The 24069-nt window shown below is 38.4% G+C and overlaps 1 protein-coding gene across 1 annotated transcript; it reads left to right on the forward strand.

The window, feature by feature from the left end:
* The first annotated feature begins 532 nt into the window (after positions 1-532).
* LOC104841344 (kinesin-like protein KIF20A) lies at positions 533-24069 on the forward strand. Its single transcript, XM_010582932.1, has 18 exons — positions 533-601; positions 1799-1873; positions 4543-4662; positions 5567-5705; positions 5809-5993; positions 9536-9632; positions 10087-10284; positions 10366-10477; positions 12180-12251; positions 14276-14422; positions 15048-15213; positions 16532-16702; positions 17362-17501; positions 18684-18849; positions 20497-20614; positions 20697-20764; positions 22433-22552; positions 23750-24069. Exons 1-18 carry the CDS (start codon positions 533-535, stop codon positions 24023-24025), a joined length of 2439 nt encoding a protein of 812 aa, XP_010581234.1. The 3' UTR covers positions 24026-24069.

Below are 24069 nucleotides of genomic sequence, written 5' to 3' on the forward strand. Positions count from 1 at the left end.
GCGGCCGCCGCGGGGCTCGGCGCCGGGCCCGGGCGGGCTGCCGCCTCCCTTTTCGCCGGTGGGCCGGCGGTGCGGGCCCGGTGCCTCGAGGCCGTGCCTTCCCTGTGCGTGTGTGTGTGTAAACGGGGCCCCGTCTGAGCCGGCGGTTCGTCCAGGCAGGGCACGGTGGCCTCGGGGCTGCGGGCGGGGAGTGCGGGCCCGGCCCTGATGGCCGAGCCCCTGGGAAGCGTTGAGGCTTTCGGGGGTGGGGGTCACAGGCCGTGGCCCAGCACTCCCAGGTGGATGAGAGCAACGCCCAAGAGAGGCCGTTAGTGTGCTTCCACTCGCGTGTTTCTGGGTGTAACCCAGCTGTCAGTTGTTAAGATTCCCTCAGCCCCCCAAGCTTCTTTAGAGGACCTGACTTTCTTCAGAAGTGCTTGTTCATACACAAGCTACCCTGATCTCTGTTTTGCTCCCTGTGTATTTTTGCCTGTTCTGTGAGAAAATGATGGATTTTTTTTTTTTTTCCTTACAAGTTCCTTTGTGCAGAACAATGGATAATGAGGGGCAAGTTTCTGCAGAAGTATCTGATACACTGGAGTCGGTTTCTTTTCTGAACACAGCGGGTAAACCCTCACCCATGGAGTCAACGGTATTGCCTAATACAGAGGAACAGGAGGTGTGGATTGGTTTTGTAATACATGTTCTGATTATGGGGTTTTTAAGCTTTAATTCTGGCAAATATTTGGTAAGAACTGCTCTATTCCCCTGCCCCCAAGATGTGTTTGACTCTTTTGCTTCTCATTGTTTGCAAATAGATCATAGCCAGTAGCGAATGCAGATGGTCAATGCTATGTAATGCATTGGGCTATGCTTTTGAGAAGGGAGTAAAGGACTTCAATAACTGCCCTTTGAACGTAATGTGACTGTGCCATTCTATTTAGTAAACTAAAAAAGGATATAGATCCTTGTTGAAAGGTTGTTAGGTGCTTGGAAATAAAAATCTATAATGTTGTGCTGCAGTATGCTTTCAAAGATAGTATAGCCATCTCTGCTTTGTTAGAATGGTAGGTTTCCTGATCATCTTCCCTCAGGTGACTTAATTTTGTATGACTAGTGGAGTGCTGGTCACAGGAGGTCTGTGGAGAACTTTGGCAGCCAACTTGTTCATTCAGCAGACGGATTTACCAAAGGAGGGACTTTGAAGCTCTGTGAGAAAGGAAGGAATGCTGGGATCCCTCTAAAAATCTCCCTGCTATGACCACTTCACCTGGATGGGCAGACTTTGGTGTAATGATACAGGATGGAGAAGCCCACCTTAGCAACTGAGAACTGTTTCATGGTTGTTACTGTGAGGAGGATGAGGGGCTAGTGCCTGGATGGTGGTAATGAAGCAGTCTCCTGAGGCTAAGAATGTGTCAGTCAGTTAACTGAATATGCTCCATACAAAATGGAAGTGCAGTACTGTGGAGCAGCTGTTAAAAAATACAGCTTGCATTCAATACAGAGGGAGACCAGAAGGTGGAAGCAGTGCAGTTTATGCCTCCAGTAGTGTGTTCTTTTTTCAATCAAGATACTGGCTTTGCAATGAAAGAACATTAATGGGGGGGGGGGGAAAAAAAAAGGGGTTATTTAAGGACATGAGGAGGAAAAGAAGCAAAAAAAAGCTTAGGGTCTGAACTGCACAAGGAAGGAGAAAGTGAGGCAGTAAGATAAAACACGAAATGCTGCATCAGAGGTGTGTGCTGATATGATTTGGGGGTGCTCTGTTTAAAAAGTGACTATTATAACTGTGTATTTTTTTTTTTTTAATGAATAGGCATTTCAACCTTTGAAAGTCTTTTTGAGAGTGAGGCCCTTTTCTATAGCAGAGCCGGAAAACCATGAATCTCAGGTTAGTTGTAGAATTAAGAAGTAAGTTTTTCTTCTCCCCCAAAGAACACCTAGTATTGTAAACTGGGACTTTCTTTTATAAAAGCTATGTACTGCTTCCAAATAGAATTAGTGGACACCTGGATAAACGTAACTTTTTAAATCACAATTTTTACTAATTTGCTTGGTACAGACATGCACACCTGTAGCTCTGCAAAATTCCACTGGGTACATTATTTAAAAGTTGGTGTCACTCTTGACTCTGTACAGTGCTCAAGAATTGAAGGAGTTTCATGGAAGAGATGCAGTTCTAGGAGTAATTTGGGTATCTGCCCTTGAGTTTCTTTGGAATGCCTGAATAGTCTACTACCTTGTCCCGGTGACTTGCTGTTTATACTGTCAGATTCGGATGCTTCAGGGTTTTACACACACATACATGTGCACATGCAAACACACAGAAATACTATCCCCCCGCCAATCCATTGTGAACACTGATGCGAAGAATTCATTTAGCTGTGCTTGGAGGACAAAGTCTGCAGCGTATCTCTCAGCCCTCATCTTTGCAGGGCCTCACAGGGTCTTTGATAGAGCTCTTGTTCCTGACCTGTTTGGAGAAGGATTTAATATTAGTTCTGATTTGCTTCTTGTGGTTTTTCTTTCTTAAAATGTATTCTTGCATTTAATCTGCCAGAGTTGGAACCTTTGTATTTTTTTCACTTGGATTTCCCCCCCTCCCTCAACTTCCATTCACCTTTCCTTAGGCAGTTCTTGTTGAGTAGCACGCACTGTCACAGTTCTTCCAGTTTAGTATCGTTCAGCAATCTGAGCTGGCTGTAAGGGTAAATTGATTTACAAAATCAAATTGTTTTATGAGTTGTTTATCTCATTCCTCTTTGGAATGGGAAATTTATGACTACCTGATCATTAGTGAAACGACTTACTTTTTTCCTCCCTCCCTGCTTTTAAGAGCAAGGTTGAAGTTTGTACTAGATTTTTTTAAAGCTCGTCTTCAAGTAGTACATGATGAAGTAGTTGATCTTCCAACATATAGCTGTATAACCTGTTTTGCATGGTATGAAGGCTTTTTCCTCAGCCTCCGAAAACTATGAATGCTTGAAAGATCCTCAAAGTCTTCAATGTTTTCTACTCTCCTGAATCCATGAGGAAGATGCTTGGTAACAAATGAAGAAAAAAAACCCTTCCCATCTCTATAATCAGTGAGAGATCAACTTAATTTTTAGGTCTTTTTTTCTTCCCTGCCATGCATAATTTTCAGGAAAGCATCTTTGCTCCAAATGTGTAACAAAAAGAGAGGAAAGTAGAACCCAAGCCCTTTTTCTTATAGCTGTAGACTGACGCTTTAAACAGAGAATATCAACGGGGTAACTGATCTGTTGTTGCTTATAGAGATAATGATTTATGCAAGTAAAACTTAAGAGCTCTGGATGAAATTCTGTACTCTTGATACAACTGCCAGTGATTCTCCAGAGTCACTGGCTGGAGAGCAGGAAGTTGTGTTCTTTGGATACAACTATGTGTACGGTGCCAGAAATGGTCCAACTCCTGCCAGCTTACCTGTGGGGTTAGCTAGGAGAGGCAACAAGAGTGACATGTTACCAGCTGGATCCCAGCTCTGCAGATCTGACTACTTCAGGGCCTCTACTCAGAAGCTTCTATGAGGCCCATGGCAGCTGATGGCACATGCTGCAGAAGCTGGATTCTTCTGTAGCTCTCTAGGATTTAGTACATCTGACCGGCATGCCTGTTCTGGCAATGTGGAGGAATGTTAAAGAGTATATGCATTTAGAGCCTTCCACAGTGAGCAAGTGATTGGTGTAAATTCAGTACCTAGCTTCTTAGAACTTCCATACCAGTTTATAAACAGACTTTTTAATTGAGTATCCTAGGAAGAGCAGTACTTCCTGTGTACGTGCTACACATAGATTATTAGTCTCACCAACTCTGGCCAGCCTCTGAACATAAATGTCAGGTTTAGTTACAATCAATACTTGCAGCTGGTACTTCAAGACACTGTTAAGCTATACTGGTACTTCGGTTTGTATTTTTGGTAGCCTGTCTAGTGTAAAATAAATTTTCCTGTGATGCTACATTTTATATGTATCTAGTTAGTGAATGCTAGGTAATTGTATTTTGCCTTTACTTAATTGAGAAAAGGCAATCAAATTAGTCTTGAAACTAATTCAGTTTCCTTCATTGCTGATAATATCATCTATCAATCAAAGGCTAATGCTTCAAACTTTTTTACTTTATTTATGCTGGTCATAGCTTGTTTCACACTGAAAATGATTGAAGTGCAAAACCACTAAATTTCTGTATAGCTTTGTTTTCATAGCTGTGTGGGGTACTGCGAGCCACAATCACAAAATACCAGGGTTTAGAAAGTTAAAAAAAAAAAAGTTGCTGGAAGGAATCCTAGAAAATTTTTAAACCTCTTGGAAAACTCCAGGCAATTGCCTTAACTTTGTCTATGCTCTGGCTTTCATGTGAAGTGGCTATCTCTCTAGTTGTTACATGCCTTGAGAGATTCTGTGTAAATTTTGCAACTGTTCGTAGCTCTGGTAAATAGATGAAAACACTAGTTTGTTTTGAGTTGGTTTGTTTTTCTTCAGATAGCTAGCTTCCTAAATAATTTTGCATGGTGTTTTGGTTTACCTTGTTATGGTTTTTAAGGGTTGTGTAACTATTGAAGATCCCCAGACAGTTGTTATTAATGCACCCAAAGAGTCTTCTGCAACGAAAAACAGTGAAAGAGGGATTGGTCATTCTGTGCACAGGTTCACCTTTTCTCAGGTAGGCAAACTTTTTCCTAATTTTTAGTTATAGTTTGGGTTTTTTTTGTTTCCACTATGATGATAAAAATTGAATTTTCTACTATATCATACAGTGCAATTTTTTTTTATTACATGTGGTATTTGCAGTAAAAAAACTAGACTGCTTATTATTTGCTGTTAGGCTGTCAAGAAAGCTGTATTACAATGGAGTTGCATATTAGATGAGACAAGCAAGCTTCTCTGGCAGCTCTGTTGTTTTCTTTGATTAGATGCCATAGAAGCTTCTTGTAGGCACAAACTTACTGTGGTTCTGCTGGTCCTGCAGATGCCCTCATCTGGGAAGTGTTACAGGAAATCACATGTTTAAAGGGACATATGTAAGCATGTGTTTAGGGACTTACTTTTGAAAGAATAGTAGCCTAACTGCTTAAACTTTTTATACTGGAAGTAAGTTTCTTAACTCTATTACCTACTGCAAGAACTTATGTTCTTACAGTATGAAAAGATAAACAACTCCAGGTGTTGAGTCATTTAGACCATTGTAATGCTGATCTCATCAATGGTGGGTCTTGTGCAGAGTGAGGAGGGAGTTGTGCATCACCAGCAGAGCTCTTGAAAGTATCTGCTAAACAGTATGTGCTCAGTAGCATTCTGAGCAGTTGATTTTACATGTAGGAAAATATTAAAAAATAAGTGTAAGCCTGAGTGCCTCTCAGAATTAAGCAGGCATCCTATGAGAACCCAACAGAAAATGCTGAATCAGAAAGGGTTCAGGCAAGACAGAAATCTAAGCTGATATCTCCTACTCAGCTTGCTCTGAAAAGCTAGTCACTATTAATCAGTGCTTAGTATTTTGATATATTAAACTTCTTTGTGCCATTTATCACTCCTTTTTTTATCTTTTTTTTTTTAACTTCTCCAAGGTCTTTGGACCAGAAACTACTCAGCATGAATTTTTTGAAGGCTCAATGAAAGAGATAGTAAGAGCATATGTTAATGGAGTGAATGGACTGGTGTTTACTTATGGGGTTACAAATGCAGGCAAGACATTCACCATCCAAGGTATAAAATGTTTGCCAAAAAGCATATATAACAACCAAGTCAAAAATCCAATGAGAAGTTTATATGAATGTCTGTCTACATTTTGTCTTTTGTTATTTTTAAGGGACTTCAAAAGATTTTGGTATTTTACCTCGCTCACTTGATGTGGTTTTTAACCACATAAGGGGAAGACATTACCTGAAGATGAACTTCAAACCATATTTGAGCAACAATGTTAAGAAACTGGAAGATGCACAAGTTAAGCAAGAAGAAGCCATAAAAACTGCTATTCTTGCATCACTGAAAGAGGTCAGTGGCCAAATACTTCCTTGCTACTGAATGAAGCTTCTTAAAAGCTTCCTAACAGATTATCTTTAATAAAATCTCTGTTTCACTATTGGTTCTTTAGATTTATCTAAATATACAATATGGATACTTGGTGAACCTTGGAATAATAAGGCAACTGGCTGGTTTTGAAGCTCAGGGTAAACTGGAAGAACTTTCTGCAGCAGGCAGTGCACAGTTCAAACCAAAAACCATTGCAAAGCCAAAGCCTGGATTTCTATAGAGGAGCAGTTCTGACACTGTGGTGACACTAGCTCTTGAAAAGTCTCTGAGAGCTGACCTATCTAAAACCTGCTTCTTAAGTGAATCTTCTTTTGGGTCAGGTTCCCAGGCTGCTTCTCAGGGCAGTTGCTCAAATTCCAGTACTACCTCAGGACAGATGGTGGCAATGACTTAGCATGGGCAGCGAGGAAGGCAGAAGCGTCCCTTTTGGTGGAAGACAGTCTTAAGGCAGATTAAAAAGTTTGTAAACCTGTGATTATATAACTTCATAAAGAAACTTTCCTGATACAGCAAGTGAAGTGAGATGCCACAAAAATAATTTCCTAAAAGGATTACAGCCTGCTTTAGAGGATTGTATGTATCTTTAATTCTGGTCTCTGAAGGTTGTAGGTAGAATAGAGGAGTTTTTACTGTGGCAGCTTCCTGTTCTCCTTATCTAGTCATTTCTGTTTTCAGTGTAAGAAACGGGTCTCACCAGAAAATGAGCACCCTTCTGTGTGTGACTGTTCTAAGCCCAGTTGCAAATTGTCACAAGATGTCTGGCTTTTTTTCCTGTTCAAAACATTTTTAACCTGAACTGTGATTCTGTGTGTTTAATCCCAAAATGCAGTAGGCTTATCTGAGTATCCTTCAAAGCAACTCTGAATGAATTCTGGGAAGTATAGAAGTAATAATTGCTGGGCTTTCTTTTTTTCTGTGGTCTTTAACAACATTGGTATTAAAGTACTCCATTTAGCTCTGAAAGAATATCCTTCTATGAATCAAATTCATATGTAAAGTTCCACTCTAAATTCTATTGCTTAATTTAAACTCTGCAGACCAAACTTTGTTTAGTCTGGGTCTGGTTAACTTTTGAGGAAAAATCTCGGATGAAAAAATCTAGAAGATGCTAAAGACTGCGTATTTTGAGAGTGTCTTAAAAGCTCACTCACACTGTGTATGTGCGTGTGCAGGGGGTGGGGGTGTTAAAGAAAAATTGAGATGGTCAGGAGGATAGTAGGTAAATATTTTTAAAAACTTTATGGAACCTACAAGCTTGCAAGAAGGGACAAGAAGGAGCTCAAGGTCTAGAACAGGAGGTCAAATATCTTACTTTGAAGATAACTATACAAATATTCCTTTCTGGAAGATAACTCTATACTTTACAAATATTCCTTTCTGTTAAATCACAGTCTGACTTTATTAATAGTTTAGTTACTGAATGTTACAGTAGGTGATCTAGATGCTCATGCGCTACAGTGAAAAGCGAGCAAGACTCCACCATCAGGAAGGAAAGGTAAAAATGCATCTAGAAAATAATACAAGACAAGACCTTGCTTGTGTGTTACAATGCTTCCATAGTGATAGCTCGGCTATCCCCAGTACTGAAGCCGTGCTTCTTGATAGCTTGTGAATGAATAGCATCACTGTTCTGATGCTCACTCAAGCTTGTAATCTGAGAGCAGATATGGTTTGGTGGGCTTGGTTTTGGTTTACATGGATTTCTGTAGGCCCTTTTCCCAGGCTCAGTTTACATGTTATGCAGAAAGAGCTTGCTGTTCCTTTCATTCTCTGTTTAAACTGCTCTGAGTTACTGCAATACCCTTGTATTTAATGTTCTACTGTTTATGTTCTCTATATAGTACTGCTGCAAAAACTCTTGCTTGGCATAGTTCACACCCTCCTTTTCCTTCCTTTACTTGTTCTATTCATGGGATTAAATACTGGTTTTTACTGGATTAAAAGCTGCTTTACTTGCATTCCTATTCCCACCTGTCCCTGTATTTGCTATTAAATGTCAGCTTCTGTCACTGGGAAACTGTGACAGGAAACTGAACAGGAAAGTTCCTGTTCCTACTTGTTTTCAGGCAGTCACCTTCATGCTCTTTTTCTGTATTTGGTCTTATGATTTGGAGAACAGTGTAGCAAAATAGCTAATTCACTCAGTTTTCTTGAAATACTTTACAAAAACTTATCACATGCACGAGTACTGTGGTACTGGGTTTTTTACATTCCATTACATTTTTGACACATGTAGATGTGCCATGCCTGTCAGTCTCATACCCTGCTTTAGAATTCTGCTTTGTACTTCACAAACAGAATGAATAGAATCCATGCTTGTGGTTATACTTGTAACTACTCAAAAAATATAAACATATAGACAGTGCAGTCTTTGCAAAATGGTCACTTATAAAATAAATGACAACAAAATCATATGCTATTCATCTTTAAAATATAAGATCTGAAAGTATGGCTTCATACTTTTCTCTTCTAAAAATTCCATTTTGGATATACCAAGTGAGTAACATGGGCATCAGTAGACACTCCATAATAATGAACTTAGCACTGCATTTGAATAGCTAGAACGTTATGGTTTACTTCTTTGAATCTGTTCCCCTCTTCTCTTGTAGGATGACCCTCTGTCAGGATTGGGTTTTGGGAAATCAGGGTGAATGTCCTAATGAAAATTTATATTGGTGTACAAAATATGGGGAGGGAAGTAATATGTGGAGATGTTGGAATATCTACATAGTGGGAGTTGCTACTTCGTTACACTAGTTTTCCTAGGGGTAATTTGAAGCCTATGTCAAGTCTTGGCAGGTTTTTAAATAAGTCTGTTGATGTAAAGAAATTCAGCAAATGTGTGTACTTAAACTGTTGTATCCATATAGGATTTTTAATGGCCTTTTAATTCAGTCTGAATTAAACCAACATAGACTGTTGGTTTATCAGATCTTTTAAGTCCTTTATGAAGCTGTCATTTCACTCTGAGGTCTTAAAGTAAGTTTGACTCATACTCTCACAGACGTGGCACAAGCCTGTGATTTGCAAAAGTGATTTGCAACAAGCAAGCAAATTAGGAATCTCTGCTGCTTTAGTCTCTGTACTACCTACCACCCTGCTGTCTCTACCCCTGAAATAAACTTCTCCAGTTCTTTTGGTTGACTGAAGTGCTGTTCAGATTTGTCCAGTAGTTCATAAAGGCATTCTGGGCTGTCACAGTCTGACAGAGGATCTTGTTTCTCCCAGAACTGTAAAGTCAGTCACCTATGTTAGCAGCAGTTGGCCTCCAAAACAGGTTGCTGGGAGTAGCAGAGAGCAATAATTCTTGTGAGGGAAGAAGTGTTTATTGATTTAAGTTCAGTACTGTTAAAAACATTTCATTAGCAGCCAGACTAAGCGTGGCTTAACACCTAATACTACTTCAATATTTAAATCTTAAATACTGGAATTACTGTCATTTTTAACTTCTGCTGTTCTCATAGTCTGTTCATGTGAATGTAATGGTCTCTTATTTTCTCAAGGAGACAGAAAGCATCTCAAATACTATAACACATATGTGTGATGTGGAGTCGGATTCTTCCAACTGTACTTCAAAAAGTCTTCCTTCTGATTCACTAGGTAAAATAAAGTGGAAAAACAATTAATAGAAATTGAGGAATATAAGTGGGTAACTATTGGCGGATTAAAAAAATCTCTGTAGTATACTACAAAGTAAATATATGTAGTTTTTAACCAAGTTTTAATGGCTCAACTCTGGAGAAAGAGTAACTATGTAAAAATACTTTGATAGCTTTGCTCCTTTTGGGGGAGTTCTGCAAAGCTAACGTATAAACTGCTGGAAGCTTGTGGTAGAGGGGGGCAATAGCTTAGAACTTGGGCATATTCTGGTTACAGGTGACTGCTGAGAAGTTTTAATGCTCTCGGGTAAACTCAGAGTTATGCAATACTGTGTATCTAATTGTACAAGACAGATATATACAAGCTTCCTCCTTTTAGAAGGTTCTATACACTGTACTTAAAATTTATCAAATGAATTGTTTGGTCATTGAACTCTTTCTCTGTTTTGGGTTAGCAGAGAAGAACTTTGTTTCACTTGATGTATATAGAACTAAGATACACCAAAGAACACAGGCATCTGTGTGGATTTCCTTTTGTGAAATTTATAATGAATATGTGTATGACCTATTAAATGTATTATCTACATCAAAAACTCAGAAGCGCAGAGTCCTAAGAATTTGTGAGGATCAAGGAGGAAATTCTTATGTTAAAGGTAATACTGGTTTATGACCTCAGCAGTTTCACAGAATTTCTTTGATGATCAGAAGTGTATGTAAAAGGTTTCTTTTCACAGATTTAAAGTGGATTAACATTCAGACCACTGAAGAAGCCTGCAAAATACTAAAAATAGGAAACAAGAACCGAAGCTTTGCTTGTACTAGAATGAATGAGCAATCAAGTAGGAGGTTTGTTCCTCTAATTATAAGCATACTCTGTCCCTTTTCTTTTAAGGGGAGGGAGGTGGGGAAGGGAGAAGAAGACTTTAGAATATGTTTAAAATGAACCACTCTTCAATAATAGTTTAAGACTTTTCTTGATTATTCAGGTTTTATTATGAAATTCTTTCTGGAAGAAAGCTAGGAGAGGCCCTTTGACTTTAATAGTATCTGGACTTGGATTGCTATTCATGGCTTTGGACAACCAAAAAGATCAAATCACATTCATTTTTGAGTGCCAACAGGGCTGTACATCTTGGCAAATGCTAATGGTGCTGAGTGGGAATAGCTGTGTGAGGATGTTGAAGGAAAAGCTGGATAATTCTTCATCACTGGCAGTATAGTTCTTGGAAACCTGGAGCCTGTCAGTAGGGGATGTAGGAAGGAGCAAGTCATGCAGTACCTTGCAGTGCTGCTAGATTATCTAGATGCTTTTAGATTGCTGTGTTCTAGCTGAGCTTACTTGGTATCTTAAGAATTAAGCTCCTAGCTCTTACCCAGCTCTGGAGAGGGATCAGGGAGAATCTGGCTTGATGGAGTGGGAGGAAATAGAGGAGGTGGTATACATTCTGTTGAAAATGCCTTCTTACCTGATTTTAATGTCCTCTTACTAATTTGTCCTTTAAGTGTTTAAGGGCCATGTTGTATATTTAGATAATATATTCATAGTGTTACTAAGCCTGCTTTTTCTCTAAAACACAAGACTTAACGCTGTTCTGTATTAGCTAAAGACAGCTGCCGCTAAATTTCATGCTGATTCCACCTGAATTTCACTCAAGCCTCAAGTAGTGTGGAAAAGAATTGTTTGCTTTTCTGGCAGTTTTGTACCTAGAATGTCTTCTTTTTTGCTCCAGAGAATATGCGGATTTCCACTTAGCTTGTTTCTAAATTTTTGGGTTTGTTTTTTGGTTTGGGGTTTTTTTGTTGGTTGGTTGTTTGTTTTTTTTTTTGTTAGAAACTTCATTCTTAAATTGTGGGTTGATCCTAAGAAGTAAAGCACTGCTTTAAATATACTAGAGAAGTTTGTCTTCTGTTGTTCCTGATTTACTGAATAAACTGGGTACAGGGCACTTCTGGCTCTGGGATTTTCTCTTTGGTTTCAGACAGCATGTCCACTGTCTTTGTAGGTTGATGTTTAAAACAGAATAACTGGATTTCACGTGTTACAAATTTAACCTTTCTAGAAAACAGAGTAATTTCACAACAGAACAAACAACTGTGTATGTTGAAGTAGGCAAGATTACAGGACTGTCGAACCTTAACTTAATTCCCTTCTGTTTGCAACCTATTTATTACTAAGTTAATTCTTCAGATTTACTGAGTTCAGATACTGCCTAAAGTTTGCATACAAAGTGGCTACCTGAGTACTCATCTTCTGATCAGTAGACTTAAGTGAACCAGCTTGTTTTTTCTCCAAGACAGCTTGTAGGCTTCATGTGATATTTTTCCCTTTCCTGCATCAAAAGAAATGGAAAGTCACAAAATACAACTTTTATTGCCTCTTTTTGCTGCTGAATGAATGCATTGTGAAGGTAACTAATGTAAATTAGTGAATTAATTCTTGTTCTTTCTTCATCACTGAACTTTCTGTAGCAAACAAATTTTATTTTGCTTCAGTGACTGCTTAATTTTCATAATTGTGGTTATTAAAAAGGACTTCTTTCCATTCCAGTCACAGTATATTTTCAATCAGGCTACTAAAGCTGACTGACGAGCATCAGCCCCGTGTTCTTGGAGTTTCAGAGTAAGTGATTGCTTCAGCTGATTACCAGAATGTAAATATTTTAGAAAAGTTGATAAGGTGTAAGCATGCTAAACTGGTGAACTTTCTTTTAAAAAACAAATCCTCTGAGAGCTGAGAAGGAAATCAGAACTCCACTGGCTGCATAAAACTGACTGGAAACCTGGTAGGGACAGATGTAGAAGTGTTTTGTTGTCATTCTGTTAAGGTTTGGCTGAAGGAACCTGTTAAAACTCTGTCAGTAGTATGTATGCAAATTGAGGGAAATATATATATATATATATAGTCTTACATAATGGGGAGATGGGGACAGAGTAGTACTACGTAGTACCACACTATATATTCCAGTAAGCAGAATTCAAATGGCTGGCTGATAGATGCCAATCTCTAAAGTTGGAGTGCAGCAGTTAGTGCTGAAGACCGAAGGTGCGAGCTATGCCAGTGTATCTTTCTACTTTGGGACCAGACTAGAGTTTATGGGTTGAATGTTTGTGGCAGCATATCTGATGTGCTCCTGGAATGCAAATTTAAGTCTATCATCCAAAAAGAATGCAAGTGAACATGCTCTGGGACTGCTCCATGGTACAATCTACAGTAAGAGGGAACCATCAAGTGATTTGCTTAAGAACTGTTCTCCTTATCTAAAGTGCTGATGTAGGTGCACCCTGTGAGAGCAGTGCTAAGTCCTTACAGCCCTCTGTTCTTTTGTGGTTTAGAGAAAGTGGCCTAATCTTTTGATTTGAAGCCATTTAGATAGCTTTTTTTTTTTTCCTGATTAATTGTCCATTTAGCTTGATATGGAAAAATGAGGACAGCCTTGTAACAGAGTGGTTTAGTTCAGTCCTAGCTCCTACTGATTTCTCTCTTGTCTCTGTTGAGCAGAGGGATAAGAGCTTTTAATGTCAGACATAACAGTGATAAATACTCTAAGGAAAGACAACTTGAGGAAATGACTGCATCTTTATTCCTTGCCGTTCCCTGTCTTGGTGTATTCCCCTGGCAGAGCTTGCAGCAGCTGTTAGATGAATGACAGAGTCTGTGTGTTGCTTAAGGAAGAAAAAAGCTCTTAATCGTGTACTGAAAAGGATGAAGATCATAAGATCATAGCCTTTCACACTGTTGAAATCTGTGCCTTATTAATATGTATAGTATTAATATGTACTTCAGCTGTGTGAAAGGCTATGATCTTACAAAGGTGTTACTTTACGTATATATAAATTTATATATAAGTGACTAATAGTTGGGTTACATAAACTATTGAACTTCCAGAGATGCCTGTATTTCAAGGGCTTTATTAATATGAAGAAAAAGTGATGAAATTCCTTGATTATCCAGGATAATTGCTTCTGACTGTAACCTATTGTACCATGAGGGACAACTCGGTAGCCTAAGTTCAGTAGCATGTAATTGCTGTAGCCAAACAAAGAGCTCTAAGGTGATCTGGGAAGGACTTCTGGCCTCTTATTTGCAATAGTGAACAAATGGTTCTGTAGCCAAAAGAGGCAGACTGCAGTGTATTGAAGCATACTACTATCCTGCAATCCTTTCAGTGCTGGAACTGGTGAAGGTGATGGTCAAAGTGCTTCTGTAGTATAGCCCTGCTATGCAAAATTGTTTCAGAAATCCCTCTTATCTTGTCCGGAAGTCCTTACTTTAGGATTGCCACACAATTTGGGTTCCCAAACTGAATTCTTTATGTAAGAATGCCTACAAAATTTTAGATGAATGCTACAGGCAGACTTCTTTGAATATGCTGAATAGACTGTCTTAGGAGCAGCAATCTTGTTCAAGTGTCTTTATATACAATGGGAAGATAGGTTATTGCTGTTATCCTAAATACCTTGCATAATGCCTCCTGGACAAGATGTCAACATTAAAATACAACTTATTCTGTGATCTAGGTAGGCTGAAATGAGCCACTCATTTACATTTTAGATACATAAAGAAATCAAAAAAACATGCAGTTCTATTTTCATACTGTTTAGAAACAAGTTTATATGTGTGTTCTGGATAATTCTTTCATGCAGGTTATCTTTCTGTGACTTGGCTGGATCAGAGAGGTGTAATAAAACACAAGCCTTTGGAGATAGACTAAAAGAAGCAGGAAATATTAATAATTCTCTTCATATCCTTGGAAAATGCATTGCAGCATTGAAGCAAAATCAAAATCCGAAGTAAGTGACAAGTTGTAAACAACATGCCAAGTTTTAGGCTGAAACCCTAAGCATCCCTTTATGTTTCTGTGAGAGGTTTGCATAGTCACAGGAAAATTGAAATCTACAAAATCTTGTAAGCTTTCTTTATTATAGATGTCACTGGAACACCTGAAATGAACTTTTTTTGTTTCTAAAACTTGTTTGTGGAGAATAAAAAAGGGCAATTAGCAGCAAACTACCAAGCTTTTTTTAGTGTGTGTGTGTGTATGAGCAATACACTTTGTGTACAGAGCTCCTATTTTGTCCTCTTCCCTTCCACCTCCAAATTATACAGGTAGATTCATCAGACAGCTGACAGATGTCCTGTACTTAGCTTTTGGCTTGTTCCAGTATCCACGTTGTAACACTAGGGAACTGTGATGCAGACACTATACTACTTTTACTTTTAAATAATTCAGCTTGTTGGAGAGCTTATGAGATCCAGGAAAGACCTTGCTCTTTGATGTGAAAAAGCTCAGGCTTAAGTATGAGCATCCTACTGAATCTCTTTCCTGAAAGAGAAACAGAATTAAGCTAAGTTACAGTATCACATAATTTTACAATTTTTTTTGTTTCACAATTTTATTATTCTTTTCTCCATGAGGATGAAGCCAAGCTATATTCCATTCAGAGAGAGCAAATTGACTCGTCTGTTTCAGCCGTTCTTTTGTGGAAAAGGCAAAGTTTGTATGATTGTAAACATTAATCAGCATGCTTCCACATATGATGAAACACTACATGTAATGAAGTTTTCAGCTATAGCCAAACAGGTGAGAGTGCATCTACTTTCTCTGCTATTCTGCATTCTTTGTTACTGTTGGTTTGTGAAATGATCAGGTTGCATGGACTTGTGTGATTTGGACTTTTGATGCATTATATCAATTCTTCTGCATGTGGCCTCCCTCTAAAAGGCTTCTAATAGTCTCGCACATCCTCAAGCCTATTTGCGGTAAGAAGTTAAGATAGCTGCAGCTGTCTGGCTTGTTCAGTTCTGTGTAAAAATTAGTCAGGGGACTTTCAGATATGACTGGTTATGCCATATATCTGAGCAAATGCAAGATTTCAATTCAAGCTTTTGATGAATTGTTTAACCTGTGTGCAGTTAAGCATCTGTTGCACAAGATGACAATTCTTCAAAACTTGTTGGACAGCTAATGGTGGTAGTAAAAGAAGTAGCTTCTTTCTCATTTTGTAGCCTAAATGAGATCTCTTGTGTCTGCATTGCTCCTGTTTGGTTAAGTGCAAGTAACTAATAACAAACAAAAAGGGAAGACTTTTCATTGATAAGTTAATGCTTGAAGGTAGTGTGCTCCTCTCTTTTGAAGGGAAAACCCCCTCTGTTAAGTCGACATGCTTTCATGCTTTTTCTGCTAGCTCTGCTTGTCAGCCTCCCATTAAATTCAGGTCTTGGGATTGATGCTTGGTCTTAAGTTCATTCAGTTTCCCTGGAAGCTGCTGCTTGCAGAGTGGGATGGTGTGCTATGCTGTGTTTCATGGCAGAAATAAAGTCCTTTTCTAGTCTGGAACCATGGATTAGTTCTGACATGTTCCAAGTATGTAATGACATGTCTAATATGCTCTGAGAGAAAGTTTTTTCTAATTCTTTTCAGCTGCAACTTTCATCATAAGGTAAGAGTGTGCACTGAGGAGACAAGCTTCTCTGATGTGTTGTTCTATGACATACATACTTAAAATATTTACGTAACTAGCAAGAATTGCTGAATCCTGGTCACAGTATTTCAGGAAGGAGCAGATGTGTTAGGGATTTGCTGCTTTTCATTAACTTCCCCGGAAACTATGCTAAAACCTCGTATTTTAGGGGAGAGAAAACACCTTTCTAGACAAGCATTACTAAGTTTGTTAGTCGATCATCTTTCCCATTTTCACTTTGTTAGAGTACTGAATTCTTATATTCGTATTGATAGATGTTTTTGTTTACTAAAAGATAAGTAAAATTTTGTTAATGTTCTTGTATATTAAATATAATGTAAATAAAACAATGCATTCATGCCACTTCTTCCTAGTATTCTGATATCTGCAATATTGACAGCATTGATAAATCAGTGTGTTCAACTCCGGATTTTCCAGGTAATCCAGACAATCCTACCCAAAAGTTTTGGTTATTTTCCACCCAAGCTAGTTGGAGGCAACGGCAAACCTATTGTGCACTTTGATGCTAACACATCTGTAGATGACTTTCCTGACAGTACTGAAACCTCTGCAGAAGAGGAAGTGGACATCACCATTCTGAGTCATGAGGTAGATACACATCTACTCAAAACTGTACCCAAGAAAGCCATTGCTATTAGTGCTAATATTAGAATCTTTAACACAAGAGATGTGCTGGAAGCTGTATCAAATGAGAACTGTAAGCTTCTGTTCAGTGTCAGGCAGACCTAGACTTAAAGTGGTCTAATTCCGAGGGAACAAGTGTAGTTGTGGAAGGCTGCGTGTAGCTTTCTAGTTAGGTCAAGTGTTAAATTTGGAATTCAACTGATTGCTCAAGGAGAAGAGTAAGGAAGCAGTATGTGTGTTTAAAACAACATTATTTAGTCGTTTGTGCTCTTTTGGGAACAGCAGGAACAAGTTGTGTAGCATTTTAAAAACAAAGCTATACAATCTAATAGCAATAAACTGTAAAGATCAAGTAGGCTTTATGTTAAACAGTTGTACAAATTAATATTTAAATGCCAAAATAGTAGTAAACTTTTTGATAGCAGAAACCATCAAGATGGAGAAAGGTTGACTTTGCGGTAGAAATTCACATTTGAAAATATTTAACCTCTGGTGCAGCCTGCCTGAAAATAGAGGCTTCTAGAAATGCCCTCTGTGGATGGCTCTGTATGAATGTTTCATTTGACATGCATATCAATATGTGTTTCTAGTTTGTTTTCTGAACTGAAATATGTTAAATTTAGGATCTCTTGAAAACTACAGAGAACCTAAAGGAGAAGCTAGTTGCAGAAAAACAAAGTAAACTCCTTCTGGAGGTGAAGATACGTAGAGAGATGGCAGAAGCAATGTTCCGACAGCTGTTGGAAACAGAGGAAGCCTGGAGGCAAGTCATATTGCAGTCCTCTTCGAGACTTGAAGGATTCCACATGTATAAATGCATACATTTATATATGCACATATATATGTATATGCAAGACATGCATACTCATGTTATTTAGAGAAGTTAGGGCTGGACAGTTTCAAAGCTTCTGATGAAAATGGAAGAAGGAACATTAAACTTGTATAGATCAGCCTCTTCCTGTGTACAATGAAAAAGTAATGCTGCTTTCTGTTGAACTTTTCTCTGTTTAATTTATAATTACTGGAGATTGTCCTGACTAATTATTAATATTTAGCAGATGTGGAAGATTGTTACAGGTACCCCACTAAGTCTTGTGATTGTTCCAAAACTTACACTTGGTCATGTTAATATGTGTGCATGTGCTTAAGGCAGTTTGAATTGTATCTCTCTGAGCTCTCCTGGATTCTTGCTCCTGGATGACTTATGAACCATTGTTAGCTTACTATCTTATAAATTACTGTGGCTGCCTGCACTGATGTTACTAATTTGGGGATTTTTTTTCAAGTGTGTCCAGATTCCTCAAGTTGAATTCACTTCCTCTTAACTCTTTCTTCTTGAAATCAGTTTCCTGCTGTTTGAATTGCTAACAGAGACTAACCCCAAGTTAAGTTGCCAGCTGAACACACTATGGTTTAACACCTGCACTGACTTTAAAATTGTTTGGGTGCCTTTGGCCAAACACATAAAACAGCAGTGATGCTTTTTCTCTGTTGAGGTAATGTTCTGTGTCACTGCTGGGGCATTTTTTTAAATTGTGACAGGAGTAACATGTGATATATTGAAATAATAAGGCAAAATGATTTTGGCATTTATTTGTAAGGGGAAAAATAAAAACCAAACCCAATGTGAGACACACCCCCCTGGAAATATGCTTCAACTACGTGTTGGTGGATTTTTTTTTTATAATACTTTTGTTTGACAGATCTTAAGTATGTGTTCTTCTGTAGCATTTTTCTTGGTATATGCCAAGTAGAAGTTATGCCTTGGTGCAGGTCTGTAGGATCATTGAGAATGAAAAGGAGAAAAGGGAAAAAAGTACTTCTTGGTCTCTTAACTTCACTATTTATGATTAGATGAATAATTTTGATATTGCCAATTGAACACATGTAGTCAAATTGTAATAGCTGGAATGCTAATATATTAAAGCTAACATGTTCTCCTCAGCAACCGCTTGGAAGATATGAAAGACAGTTATGAAGAAAAACTGGAGAGCAAATTTGAAATGTATAAAGAGGCAATCAAGAAACATGCATATGTGTGTGCAATGGAACAAATTGAAGACCATTATGTTCCCATAGAAGAATTTCTAGCTGAACAGGAGAAAGTTGAGGTATGACTTCACTGCTAAAAAATGCATGCTAGCCTCTTAACCGTAAATTTTGCTTGTCCACAACAGAATCATTTGAGAATCCTAAATGTGATGCTGAACAGTCAAAATAACTAGCAGTTCAGCCTAGCTGTTCTATTGTCCAGTGCTAACCACAAGGATAGAGATGCCTTCTGTCTAACACTACCTGTAGTGTATACCTAAACTTCCTCATCTTTGAGGGCACACTTCAGTCAACTCCAAGTCATCTTTATCTCTGTAGTGCAATGATTGGAACACTTAGAGGGATGGTGTATGCAGCAGTCTGGCTTTGTGAAGATCCTTGGCATTGTAGGGTGTAGAGTAAAAAAGTAGTCTGAAAGAGCAGTGGGGAATTTAGTATAGGGTAGCTATTTTAACTATAATGGATTTCTGCTCTGAAGATCTAGAGGGAGGATTGTGGCATAAGAAACTGTGATGAGAAATCAAACTTTATGCAGGAGAGAACTTAATCTCCTGAATGTACTTATACCTAGAACGGCTCAGAGTTGGCATTGGTAAGTTGCTATTCCTTTTGCAACTTAGCCCTGTTAGCTGTGTGCAACTCTACCAGTCTTTACTTCTAGCCTCTGCATAGATGGCTAAGTGTATCCGGGCAACAGATGAGACCCGTGGGTCTAAGCCTTTTCAGAAGGTCTGTAGTGGAAGAATAGAACAACTGTGGTGTACACCAGAGGTGTTCTCACTGCACTCTCCTGTCCAGGAACTGATAAGACATCTCACTCCACTGGTAGGCAGGTTCCTTTAAAGGCATGAGGGAAGTGGGTTCCTGTGTTAGATTGTGATACATAAACATTTCTGCTTTTACAGCTCTCCATTCAGGTGCTGACAAGCAACACTGTATTGTGTAATGGCCTCTTTTTCCAGCTCCTTCACACTTGTCTTTTTTCCCACCTTAGACTCTGGTTTTATGTTCACTTAAGCCCTAGCTATACACTGTGTTGGGGTCGAGGAAAATGAGTATTAATAGTGCTCTCTGTATTTATAGCTGCCTTTTACACTGGCCACAAGGCTGCATAAGGGAAGATTCAAAGAGCAAGATGGTCTTGGTAGCAAGTCAGATAAGAGACTGACGAAATCCCTAAGATGTAAAATTCTTAATTGACAAAGGAGAGCACAACATGAAATCTGAGTGGGCAGCTTCAGAGAACCAGAATTAGATGAATAAGTTTTCTTGATGGTGACACTTGTTTGATTTCTCACTCTGAAATACCACCCTAGCAATCTGACAGGTACTGAAAAAGAGATTGAGATTAAAATTTAGTTCTATGAAATATGTTCTTCCTTATTTAGCAAGCTAATTGACAACAGTGTTTAACACAGATGCACTGAAATTTCTTTTCTCCCATATAGCTACTTTTAATACAGTTTGGAAATATTCAGACTGGAAGAGTTGACTCCTGTGTAAAGTAACTTCCTCCTAGAAGGTCTCATGATCTGAGTGTTATTCCTTACTGTGATTTCTCAACCATAACCATCACAACTTCCACCTGTGAAATGATTGTAAAACTGCATATACATGTGTAGTATAATTGAAGGACGTGCAGTAGTGCATCAGGTTAAGCAGAAATTTAGACAAATTCTACCATGTGCCTTTTTTTTTTTTTTCAGGATAGAGAGAGTAAAATACTGCAATTGGAAAGGCAACTTGATGAACAGTCAAGGAGGCTGTTGGCTCTGGGAGGTCCAAATTCAGATATACTGACTACTGAAAATAACATGGAACTAGGTAGGAATCTAATCTGGATATTCAAATTTCAATTTACTTTTGGTATTGTGTATTAAAAAGCAAACCTTTCTTTTGCCTATAGATCTTATGAACAAGATGATGAAGAGAGCCAATGAAGGATTGCAGAAACAATGCAAAGAGAAAGAAGAGGTAGCTCTTGCTTAGTATTTAACAAATCTGGGGATAACGGTCCTAAACGCTGGCATAGTTCAATGCTTAAAGATCTGCACTGTAGACACAAGCATGAAGATTCCTGCAAATGGGTGTCAAATTTACAAAAAAGCCCTTGACCAATTGTGGATGACTTTTGCCAGAGATAGGCTGTGTTCTGGCTTTACTCTAGTTTGTAAAGGCATCTACTACTGTAACAAGTCCAATGGTTAACATGATGCGAGTTGGAAGTAGGGAAGTATATAGCCTTGTATTGGAATTTGTTGTAAAGATTACTGTTACGGCCTCAGTGCTTTCCTTCCTGAAATGCTGCCTGCTCTTGTGCAGGGGAACAGTTACAGAATCTGGTAACAGTTTAGATCTAGAGCCAAAATAGTGCCTCAAACTTTCTGTAAGTACTGAACTCCACTATCCCCTTAAACTTAAGTAAAGGGTAATGTGTCTGTTCTTCAAACAAACAAGATCCCTGTGTTCCGATTAGCATATAGAGGTAGAAATTAGGAGCTTCAGGCTGTGAGTGGAAAACAAATACTAATTATTTTTAGGTATGCATTTTTAGTCTGTACCTTGAATGAACGTCTTGTAAGGCTACAGTTAGTTTCCCATGTTTAAAGATGATGAGGAGTGGGGAAGAGACAAGCCTTGCTCCTTTCACTAACAACAAGTAGGAATAGGGGTTGGAGAAATAGTTCCAGCTGGTTCTAATAAACCATGTAAATGGAAAGTGAACTTAAATCCCTTTCTATTGAGAAAGTGTACTCCAAAAATAACTTTTTCCTTACCAAGTTTAATGTCTCATGTTATGGCCCTGGCATTTGTTTTTCACTCCTGTTCTTTAGAGCTCTACATAATTTTTCCATTTCCTATGTCAGTTTAAAATTTTGATGAAAGTTTGGCTTTTATGCTTATATGGGGATACAGTATTGATTGTTTTGTGTGGCTAGAAAGTGTTAGAATGATGGGAATGCTGCCTGGCAATTACTGAAGTGAGAGCAATTTAAAGCAGTTGGTTCCATCCGTGCCCTTCTGCTGCTTTGCCTCACATATCTGTACATGCTTGATGAGTAATTCACTACTTGTTTTTCCTCCCATTCAGCCATTAAACATGGGTGAAAGGTGGTGAGTTTTTTAGCAGTCTAGCTATTTTCCCTCCAACCTTGTAGAAGTAAACTAATGATAGAACATTAATTTTGCTGGTTCAGAGTTTCTTTTCCCTCTCAGGACTTAATCCATCAATATTCTCACTAGAAAAGTGAGGTCTTCTGTTGTAACTGTGCTCCAATTCATTATATGAGTAGTGTTAACGAGAAGGGAGTGTTCTTTTAAGTACCTTTACTGAAAAGGACCGGACTGTTCCAGAAGTAGCTTAGTCTGTGCTGCTGTTCTTTGGCTGACAGGTGTGTTTAAATCTAGTAGCTTCAGCACAATAGCTCTTGAATGCTCCAGCTGTATTTTATCACCAGAAATGATGGGTTGCGACAGGAGATTGAGAGAAGCAGACTTCATGTTCATTGCTTTGATCTTGCAGTTTGCACTGTTCAGTATTAATCAGAAATGCTTACAGTGTCTGTATGAGTTCTGGTCATAAACAGAATTAATGTAAAACATGCTGTTTAGAACTTCAATGTGTATGGGTTTTATTTTCAGCTTATAAAATCTCTGAAGTTTAAAATACAGAAATTAAATGAAACCCTGCTAGAAGCTAATGAAGGCTACAGAAAAATGGCAGAAGAGAACAGTCAACTGAAGCATACAATCATGCTCAAGGTTTGTCAACAATTTAAAAGCAACTTTAATATGGCTTGTATCCGTAGCTGTACTGGATGTTTCTGCATCTTTGTATGTGTAAAAACACTGTTCAGTCTTATTAATTTATTTTGATGTTAGCATTTTTTCCATCCCTAACTTCCTGAATTATAAGCTCAGAACCCTTGTGTTTCACTCCTTGACTTTGTAAGACAAGATTCATTTTTCAGTCTATGTGATAGACTCGGTCAATAGGGTAACTCTGTGCTGACAACTCTTGCTAATCTAAAGGTGTCACAAATTATTGTCAAGCAAAGAAAATACTACTCAGAACTCCATAGTCGTGAAGTGTTTTGCTGAGGGCAAGCAAGGTGTCAGTGCACAAATGTTAGTGCAACAACACCTAAGATCTATGGCTTTAAAGCTATACTGACACTCTTGCAGAGGTGGCCAAGCTTGATAAGAGATATGGGCAGGTAAACTAATTAATACTGAAATAGAAGAAATCTTTCCTTCAAAAGCAGGGACTTCATAAAGTTGACAGCACCTGACCTCAGATGTCAACTAGATTCATAAATTAAAAAAAATGAAAATTTTGAACTCTTGATACTTCGCATCTATGTCTCATTTGTAATCTGCAAATGAAGCAAGGCAGGTATAAGACTACTTAGTGATGTTTTTCTTTGACATTAAATTACCTTCTGCATGCTAAGTCTGACACTAAGAAACAAAGTTCAAGATGAATAATTTTTAATTGGTTCTAAGACAAAGAAGGTGACTTTTTGTTAACCACAAGGATTAGAGAGCATCTTTAAGACTCTGTATTCTGCCCACTCAAAGTACTTATTCAGTCCTGGTTAGCAGACTTACGACTATAGGAGTTTTGATTTGACCAGTTTTGCTTTTAGTAATTGCAGGTTAAGACAGGAAAGCTGCCTTTATTTGGTTCCTAGAACAACAGCAACTCTTTGCATAGTGTGGCTAAGCATTTTAGCATCAGCTTCTTAGACTTGGTCTCTAACTAGATCTGATGGCCCTGTAGTTTGCTGTTCTCTAAATTGCATAGAAGTAATTCAGAAGAATGGCTACTGAATAGTCATTTGGCATAGTAATAACAAGGGTGTTCACTGGTATAGTAAAATAATCCAGAACAGAAAATTAACTACATGAAAAAGACCTTGGAGTGTTCACATACCTAAGACAGCCTTATCCTCATAGGATCAAGAAATGAATAGTCTTCAGAACTGGGCTAAACGTGTTCTTGAGCTTGAAGAAACAGTGTCTTCCCTGCAGAAAGAACTTGACGAACGGAAAAAGCATTTCTCTATAGAGGAGCCAAAACAACAAAAACCCAGGAGAGGTTTGTTGGCTAACCTGAAATCCACAGTAGCAGCCACTGCTAGTACACCTCTTGGTGAAGGCTGGGGGAACTATGAAGGTACTTCATGCTTTTCAAGAAAACAAGTACTGTTTGCTCATAAAGCAAAAGAATAATATTTGATTAATCAAAGTGAGCAATTACTGGGCTTCTTTATCAA

Source organism: Haliaeetus leucocephalus, unplaced genomic scaffold (assembly GCF_000737465.1).
Source record: "Haliaeetus leucocephalus isolate CR32 unplaced genomic scaffold, Haliaeetus_leucocephalus-4.0 Scaffold858, whole genome shotgun sequence".
NCBI lineage: Eukaryota > Metazoa > Chordata > Aves > Accipitriformes > Accipitridae > Haliaeetus > Haliaeetus leucocephalus.